Raw genomic sequence first — 9,874 nt, 5'->3', positions numbered from 1 at the left:
CTTCCTGTTTTAAAAAAAACGGTCCAGCTAGTCACTTGCAAGGTGTCAAAAATACATTCTCTTTAATTTTCAAATATTAATTCTATTATAAACTGAGAGTTAACATCAACTCATAAACCATATCACATTTTGTCCTAGCACAACACGAGTAACAGTGGAACTGAAGATTTTATTTTGAAATCTTTTATCGGAAGTGAAGGTGGACACAGCGAACTTGATACTGGAAGTGGCGGCGGGTGGGCGAGACTTGGTCTTATTGAATACGTCGACAAGGGAGAGACGGTCCCACTTTCAAGACCACCTCAGCAAACTCCTAGGACTAGAAACTAACTTAGTAGCCAAACTCGTTCACTAACCAGCAACTGCAGCTAAAAGACGTCAAGTAGCAGCAGCAGCACCACCACTTGAACAACAAGAAGACAACAAGATGGTGGCCAAGCAGAGGATTAGGATGGCCAACGAGAAGCACAGCAAGAACATCACACAGAGGGGAAACGTGGCCAAGTCCACGGTGAGGAGAAAAAAAACAAAAACACACACAACTGAACACAGTCAAGCCACGATCAAATTTACACTCTGAACTTGTGTATTTTTTTAACAAGTGTAGTAGAATAACTGATTAAACTCTTGCACTTATGCAAAAGTCAAAAAGTACAGACTCTGAAATGTACAAAAATATATTTTTAATGTCTTGTATATAATATAAAAGAAGGAACTGCACACAAAATAGTTCCGTCGTCTATTGACTACTACTGACGTTTATGCTGTCAAAACAACAAAAATGTTAAGGTAGCTAATGATAACAACTGTAAATATACACCATACTAGTATGTTGGTTAATTTAAAAATTTTTTTTTTTTTTTTTTTAGGTAAGCTGGAGAATGTTTGTACGCCGGAAGTTTGGGGTTTTCAGGCAGGCGCGCACACACTTTTTTCGTAAGCGCTGTGTAAGATGTTGAATGAAGGAGCTAACGTTAGTTAAGTAAAGAGTAGATAGTACAGAACATCGCTTTTCAAATTCAGGGAGTAAAAGTAAGAAAGTGATAATAATAAGAAATGCTCAAGTACAGGTACCTGGAAAGTGTACTTGAGTAGAGTATGAAGTATCCGTGTACTTCGTTCCTTCCGATGAACGTCGGGAGTGTGAGGTGAAAGCGGTTGTCGTGCCAACGTGAACGCTCGTGTTTTTGTCACAGAGGAACCTGGTGGACGACAAAGGCGTCGGACCCTGGCTGCTCGCCCTCTTCCTCTTCGTCGTCTGTGGATCAGGTACCGCCGCCGCCGCTTGGCTTCAGACTTCACTCGTCAGTACTACTTGCCGAAACTAAAACGTTCCAATCAGCTACGTTCAGCTCCAAAGGTTCCTTGACTTTGGAAAGTAGCACGCTTCGCTCCCAGCAGGGGGAAGCACCACAGTTTTCACCTATACAAGGTCCAGAGGAAGGTTCCGGAAAACTTGTTGATCAGGTTTTATTAGTGTCCCCGTTCCTCTGTCTTCATTTCCAACTGAACTGAAACGCCAACCTTTACTTGTTGGTAGAGGTGCAATGTTTATTCGACAACTCATCAATTATCAAAATAACTGACATCTATTTTGATAATCGTTTACAGATCTTGACCTTGAAATTGTCTGACTCCTCAGAATTTCAGCCTCTCAACAGTAAATATTCTCTGGTTTCTGTAGTCCTCGATGAAAGCAGACAAATTCTTTGTTTATAATCAAGAAATTTGCAAATATCTGCTTTTACTTTGGAAAACAACGATCAAATGTTCTTTTTACCCATTTAATGACAAATGTTACAAACCAAACCACAAATGGAATCATAATCAATTTGTTTGTGCATTTTTTTTGCACTGTCAATATGAAATAAGGTTCTGTTTTTCAATAAAGGAATGGAAATAATATGTCCGATTAATCAAAATCGACAAATGAATCCATTATCAAAGCAATTGTTAGTTGCAGCCCTACAGTCTAGTTGATCAGGTTCTCTCAGGTTCCTCATTCGTCGTGTCCACCTTTTACGCGTTGGTACTTGTTGCAGTTGTCCAACTAAAAGGTTCCAATTAGATGTATGGAGCTGCAAAGGTTCCCGGTCCTTGCAAAGTCCCGCGCTCTGCAAGGCCGTCGTTGGGTTACCCGCGACTCCCGTTATAATCCAGCGTTTTGTCATGTTTTTTTTAATCAGCTTCTGAATTGAACATTTTCCAAGTGACTCATTTCGATGTTTTTGCCGACCACTGAAAAGGTCGGTAAGTGTCGAGCCACGTAGTCCGGGCCCGACCCAAAATGTCAAAGTGCAACACAACTTGACAAACAAATGACTACAAACCTCTTGACAGGATGATTTTTAAACACTTAAGATGCTTTTGAAAATCTTGAACTGCTCGTAAGCCTCTTGAAATGTTTTGAAACCTTTTTCAATGTGTAGAAAGGTTTTCATGGTTTGGAATCACATTGGTTGTGTGTGCACATGCATGCAGCTATCTTCCAGATCATCCAAAGCATCCGGATGGGCATGTAGTGATGAGATCATCATCGCACGGCCGACGATGACATCTGTCGCCGTGACGCAACCTCGGCTGCCGACCTCACCGATACATTCCTGAACTTTGACCTGCGATCATTCCTGACCGGATCCGCCACACGTGTGGGACATGCACGTGCACACGTGTGCGGTTGTTTGCCAAACGTGTCGCCGCAGATGACCTTCTCACTGTTGTTTATCTGTGCCAAAGCCCCCCCCCCCCCCCCCCCGCTGATGAGGCCTTATTGGACAGACAGACGGGGGCGGGGTCAAAGTGCACCTGATGACCAAAACACAGAGTGTGTGCGTGAGGGAGACAATAAAGTTTGTTTTGAACACCGTGCATTGTCTCACGGCCATCCTAAGTGTTTCAAATTGTGTTGTGATTTTGACGTGAACCCCGTTTATGGGGTGGCGGGGTTCCCTTCCACACCTGCCTACGGCAGGTGAAAATCTGCAATTTGAAAAACAAAACAAAAAAAAAAACATCTTACATTGTTTTACACCTCTCACATGCTTGAAACAAATGATGAAAACACACTTTTCATACACATAGTAACCGATTTCAACACAAAAAAACTAATTGCAAGCACGAAATGTATGGAAATGTATGGTCTTGTAGCGTCTGTGCATGCATGTGCCTTTAATAGGCGGGGTCTGGTGTGTTATACTGTTCTGCCTGTGTTCGCTCATCTGAAAAGTGCACCGTTGACCGTGGCTCTCCCACATGTGGGAGCGTTACAGAAAGTATCGTGTCAAAAGCCAGGAAAAACAATGGTAATGTAGCAGGGGAACATTGTTGAAGGAATTGAAAAAAACGAGGAGTTTTTGAGTGCCACCAGGGGCGTCCCACCAAATTCAGGGCCCCACACCCCCAAAAGTGAAATATGTACTGAAATACCCCTTGAAAGTTACATAAAGAGTAGGTCTATCAATCAACTACATTTTGTAAGCAGATTAATCACATTTTCAAATTTTGATGAATCACAGGCGCCAAATCTGCGACATAATAGCGCATTTTGCTTAGAGGTGGTATTTTCAACTTGTGCTTGGATGAAGAGAGTTCAGCGCTACACTATATGCAAATGGGCTTTGTTTTATGGTAAATCCCTTGAAGCAACGTCGAGCATGCCGATCAGAATCCTCAATTTATCAAGTACTTTGGGTCAAAAATGTATTGAGGCACCAATTGTGCAAATCCTACTTAAAAAGACGAGAGGCCTGTAATTTTCATCAGAGTTATACCTCACCTATGAGACACACAATGAGAAAAAAAATCCAGAAAATCACATTGACTTTTAAAGAATTTATTAGAAAATTATGGTGGAAAATAAGTATTTGGTCAATAACAAAAGTTCATCAATGCTTTGTTCTATACCCTTTGTTGGCAATGACAGAGTTCAAACATTTTGTGTAAGTCTTCCCAAGGTTTTCACACACTGTTGCGGGTATTTTGGCCCATTCCTACATGCAGATCTTCTCTAGAGCAGTGATGTTTAAGGGCCATCGCTGGGCAACACAGACTTTCAACTCCCGCCAAAGATTTTCTATGGGATTGAGATCTGGAGATTGGCTAGGCCACTCCAGGACCTTGAAATGCTTCTTACAAAGCCACTCCTTCGTTGCCCGGCGCTGTGTTTGGGATCATTGTCATGCCGAAAGACCCAGTCACATTTCATTTCAACTACGAGAACTAGTAGACATTCCAACATCTTCTTCCCTCTTGCGATCAACTTCATAAACACCTAACCTACAATTCCATTACAACATGCTGGCAATTTTTTGACTTGAGTTCATTGTCACATTTCTGTGGGGCCAATTATGTATTCCTCGCCATGCTGCACTATTTGCATATACTGGTCACTCATGCCAGAGTAGCATCTGCTCCATTTGCGCACTGTTTGAGGAGTATCTGTAACATTTGCACAACCGACATTGTCCCAGATGATCGCACTACTCGTCACTTTAAACCGCATACACTCCTTGAAGTCTCAGCGCCCTTTGCACAATAGTCATTGCACCGGACTATTGCAATATTAGGCATTCGAACTGCTCTAAGTGCTAGAGGACTCTGCATCTTTTTGCACAATTGTCAACAAAAAAAATGTACCGGCATTACCAGATAACTAGCAACCCTTTACTGCTCAGTGACTGTTTTTTTTTTTGTCAATGTCTTTATGTCTCCAAAGTGTTCTGTAAATTGACTGTCTGTTGTCGTACTAGAGCGGCTCCAACTACCGGAGACAAATTCCTTGTGTGTTTTTGGACATAGTTGGCAAATAAAGATGATTCTGATTCTATAATCCCCTCGCTGATGGAACAAGGTTTTCACTCAAAATCTCACGATACATGGCCCCATTCATTCTTTCCTTCACACGGATCAGTCGTCCTGGTCCCTTTGTCGAAAAACAGCCCCAAAGCATGATGTTTCCACCCCCGTGCCTCACAGTAGCTATGGTGTTCTTTGGATGCCACTCGGCATTCTTTCTCCTCCAAACGCGACAAGTTGAGTTTTGACCAAAAAGTTAGAGTTTGGTTTCATCAGACCATATGACATTCTCCCAATCCTCTTCTGGATCAACCAAATGCTTTCGAGCAAACTTCAGACGGGCCTGGACATGTACTGGCTTAAGCAGGGGGACACATCTGGCACTGCAGGATTTGAGTCCCTGCACGGCAGCGTAGTGTGTTACTGATGGTAGCCTTTGTTACTTTGGTCGCAGCTCTCTACAGGTCATTCACGAGGTCCCCCCGTGTAGTTCTGGGATTTTTGCTCACCGTTCTTGTGATCATTTTGACCACACAGGGTGAGATCTTGCATGGAGCCCCAGATCGAGGGAGATTATCAGTGGTCTTGTATGTCTTCCATCCACCTCGCGAATCTACACTCCCTACCCAACAAAATGGATGAGCTTCATCTTCTGATAAAGACCAGTAAAGACTTAGGACGTTCCGCCGCCATGTGCTTTACGGAGACTTGGCTTTGTGACGCTGTACCCGATGGCGCCGTCATGCTTCCCGGCTTCCATCTTCACAGGGCAGACCGCGACATGGAATCATCGGGGAAAACAAGAGGCGGCGGGATATGATTCTATAGCAACGAAAATTGGTGTACGGAAATCACGGAGCTCAGCACACAGTGCAGGCCGCATTTGGAGTCGCTATTTTTGAACTGTAAGCCATTCTACTCGTCTCGCGAGTTCGCATCATTCATTCTGGCTGGTGTCTACATTCCGCCTCAAGGTAACACGAATGCCGCACTGCTAACGCTCGCCGAACAAGTAAACGAAATTGAAAATAAACACCCGGACTCACCCCCTCATTATTCTTGGGGACTTTAACAAAGCTAAACTCAACCATGAACTCTCTACATACAAGCCGCACATCGCCTGTCCCACCAGGGAAAATAAAATTTTAGACCACTGCGCTAAATAACGCATACCGTGCCAAACCTCGTGCCGCCCTGGGCTCGTCTGATCACTGCTTAATTCACTTAATACCGACGTACAGGCAAGAACTTAAATGCGCGAAGCCTACAGTGAAAACAGTGAAAAAGTGGACCAATGAAGCAAAGATGGAACTTCAAAGCGGTTTAGACTGCACAGACTGGAGTGTCTTTGAAAATTCAGCCGGCAGCCTGGATGAATATACGGACACTGTTACATCCTATATTAGTTTCTGTGAAGAGGTTTGTGTACCAACAAAATCATTTCGGACATTCAACAACAACAAGCCGTGGTTCACTGCCAAACTTAAGCAGCTTCGCCAAGCTAAGGAGGACGCATATCAGAGCGGGGACAGGGCTCTGTATAATCGAGCTAGAAACCTGCTGACTAAAGAAATTGACATTGCAAAGAGGAACTATGCAGCAAAGTTGGAAAAACAGTTTCGCACTAGCGACTCTAAATCAGTCTGGCATGCATTCCAATCGCTGACCAATTACAAGCGACGATCCCCCCAAGCTGAGAACAATAGCACACTAGCCAACGACTTAAATACCTTCTACTGCAGATTTGAAAAGGACACTTTCACACCCCACACCCACCCGGCCGCACCACCAACCATAATCACACCTCTGACTTCTATGTTGACCATCCACAAACAGGATGTAAGACGCATCTTCAAACAACAAAAGATTAACAAAGCGACAGGCCCAGACTATGTGTCCCCATCCTGCCTCAAAGTCTGTGCGGACCAGCTCGCGCCAGTCTTCACACAGATCTTCAATAGATCTCTAGAACTGTGCGAAGTACCATCCTGTTTCAAATGCTCCACCATCATTCCAGTCCCCAAGAAACCTACAATCTCGGGTCTAAATGACTACAGGCCTGTCGCCTGGAAATCTGTGGTCATTAGGTCCTTTGAACGTCTCGTGCTGGACCACCACAAGAGCGTCACAGGTCCCCTGCTGGACCCCCTGCAGTTTGCCCACCAAGCAAACAGGTCTGCGGATGATGCAGTCAACATGGGACTGCACTTCATCCTAAATCACCTCGACAGTCCAGGGACCTAAGCGAGGATCCTGTTCGTGGACTTCAGCTCAGCGTTCAACACCATCATCCCTGAACTCCTTTCCCCCAAGCTTCTCCAGCTCAGCGTCTCGCCTGCCATCTGCCAGTGGATTTACAGCTTTCTGACGGGCAGGACACAGCAGGTCAGGCTGGGGGAGGCCACCTCATCCACACGCAGCATCAGCACCGGGGCGCCCCAAGGTTGTGTCCTCTCTCCGCTGCTCTTCTCTCTCTACACGAACGACTGCACCTCAGCGAACCCGACTGTCAAGCTCCTGAAGTTTGCAGATGACACCACTGTCATCGGCCTCATCAAGGACGGTGACGAGTCTGCATATCGACAGGAAGCGGAGCAGCCGGAGCTGCGGTGCGGCCGACACAACCTGGAGCTGAACACGCTCAAGACTGTACTGATGATTGAGGACTTCAGGAGGCATCCTTCGCCACAGCTGCCCCTCACGCTGTCCAGCTGCCTTGTGTCAACCGTCGAGACCTTCAAGCAGCTGAGAATTACGGTCTCTCAGGACTGGAAGTGGGCGATCAACATTAACTCCGTCCTCAAAAAGGCCCAGCAGAGGATGTACTTCCTGTGGCTTCTTAGGAAGCACGGCCTTCCACCGGAGCTGCTGAGGCAGTTCTACACAGCGGTCATCGAATCAGTCCTGTGTTCTTCCATCACAGTCTGGTTTGGTGCCGTTACAAAAAAGGACAAACTCCGACTGCAACAGACAATCAAAACTGCTGAAAGGGTTGTCGGTACCCCCCTACCCACCCTTGAGGATTTGCACGCTGCCAGAACTAAGACAAGAGCGTGAAAAATCCTCTCGGACCCTCCGCATCCCGGTCACCGGCTCTTCCGGCTCCTTCCCTCAGGTAAGCGCTACCGATCAATGCAAACTAGAACTAGAAGACATTCCAACAGCTTCTTCCCTCTTGCGATCAACTTCTTAAACAGCTAACTTACAATTCCATTGCAACATGCTGCCAATTTCTTTTGTCTTGAGTTTGTTGTCACATTTCTGTGTCACATATCTGATGTTGACCAATACTGGCCTCTCATGCCAGAGGAGCATCTGCTCCATTTGCACACTGACTGAGGAGTATCTGCAACATTTGCACAATCGACATTGTCCCAGACTATCGCGTTTCGCCGGTACAAAACGCGATAGTCGTGTAGAGAGAGAAGAGCAGCGGAGAGAGGACACAACCTTGGGGTGCCCCAGTGCTGATGCTGCGTGTGGATGAGGTGGCATCCTCCAGCCTCACCTGCTGTGTCCTGCCTGTCGGGAAGCTGTAAATCCACTGGCAGGTGGCAGGCAAGACGCTGAGCCGGAGAAACTTGGAGAAGAGGAGTTCGGGGATGATGGTGTCGAATGCAGAGCTGCAGTCCACGAACAGGATCCTCGCATAGGTCCCAGCGCCATCAAGGTATTCTAGGACAAAGTGCAGTCCCATGTTGACTGCGTCGTCCACAGACCTGTTTGCTCGGTAGGCAAACTGCAGGTGGTCCAGCAGGGGACCTGTGATGTTACACCCTCACTCATCTTATAGCGCCGCCTTTCAGATATCCATCCGCCGTTAAGGTAAAGGAGCATGTGCGCTCAAAATAAATTGTGAGATTAATTCATGATTAATGCCATCATTCTTTGTAATTATTCATATGCATTAAGACATTAATTTTGACAGCCCTAATATTCTAAATCAACCGATGAACTCTTCTGAGTTACATGAATACTAAATATCCTGAAATGTCATCTAGACTGCCCAAACGTCTTTGAAACTCACTTATGTTCTCTAAAAGTTACAGTCCCTCAATATTCCTATAGATCTATTGAAATACACTCAAAAGGTACCAAAATCCTTCTCCACGCTCAAATATTTCTTGTGACATAAACACTCCTACATGTACGCAAAGACTTGTTCAAAGTGACCCAAGTACTTGTAAGTCTCGTGAACGAGTTCGTCTCCTGCCCGTGAGGCGTCCAACAGTTGCTGGGGGAAAAAAATAAAGAAATGTTCACCAGGCGCTTTGAACTGCTTCAGGCAGTAAAAGTGTGGAGGAAATGCAGCAAAACAGAGGTGGCTTACAGGGTGTTTTTATTTGACATTTACAAAATGCACAGGCCTGCAACACAGTGTGAAAGGAATGTCTGAGGAGATCGCATCACTTGTCACAGCTCTAGAATTCCGATATGAATCAATCAAAAGGCACGACCACCGAAGGCGTCTACCCTACGGCGTCTTTTCTCTTGAAATGGACTCTTCTGTCATCTCCGTGAACGTTGTACAGCAGCGGACGATGTGCTAAATGTTGCCCACGCGACGTCCATTGCAGCCTGCTCGGCCAACCATCAAGGTTTCTTTTTTCCCCCCTAAGTGGGGTTTTGAGCTTTTCCTTGCCCGGGGGGTTTAGATTAGGGGATGTGGTCATCAATCTTCGCCAACTGTGAAGCCTTTGAGACTGTTTTGTGATTAAGAGTGAAACAAATCAACTAGACTTGAAATCAAACGTGTGATCGTATAATGGTACAAATTGCAATACCAACTAATACAAATGACAGTTCCCTGGTAACAATTTGATCAAACTACACAGCGAGAAATAAACAGGAAAAAGTCCCATCCACGAAGCGTCCCTTAACGCACCGCCGATCCCAAACAGCCGTAACGTGACTGCCTGGAAAACAAACACGAACGGAAACGCGAGTCCGCGCCAATTCCACTGCCAAATTAACAGAAAAACAATGCAAAAAAAAGCGACACAGCGAGGCATATGACGCGCACACTGTGCGACGAGATCGCATCTTGTCTGTACAGCGAGCGCTAATCAATGCACACAGA

At 45.5% G+C, this 9,874-nt stretch overlaps 1 protein-coding gene across 1 annotated transcript; it reads left to right on the top strand.

The window, feature by feature from the left end:
• Positions 1-222: 222 nt before the first annotated feature.
• Positions 223-2,868, top strand: LOC133405576 (stress-associated endoplasmic reticulum protein 1). Its single transcript, XM_061682665.1, has 3 exons — positions 223-511; positions 1,197-1,269; positions 2,482-2,868. The coding sequence occupies exons 1-3, from the start codon at positions 428-430 to the stop codon at positions 2,520-2,522; spliced, it is 198 nt and encodes a 65-aa protein (XP_061538649.1). The 5' UTR covers positions 223-427; the 3' UTR covers positions 2,523-2,868.
• Positions 2,869-9,874: the final 7,006 nt, after the last annotated feature.

Source organism: Phycodurus eques, chromosome 7 (genome assembly GCF_024500275.1).
Source record: "Phycodurus eques isolate BA_2022a chromosome 7, UOR_Pequ_1.1, whole genome shotgun sequence".
In the NCBI taxonomy this organism is placed as follows: Eukaryota; Metazoa; Chordata; class Actinopteri; order Syngnathiformes; family Syngnathidae; genus Phycodurus; species Phycodurus eques.
Note: the sequence above shows the minus strand (reverse complement) of the source record. Positions and strands in the feature narration are given on the sequence as shown.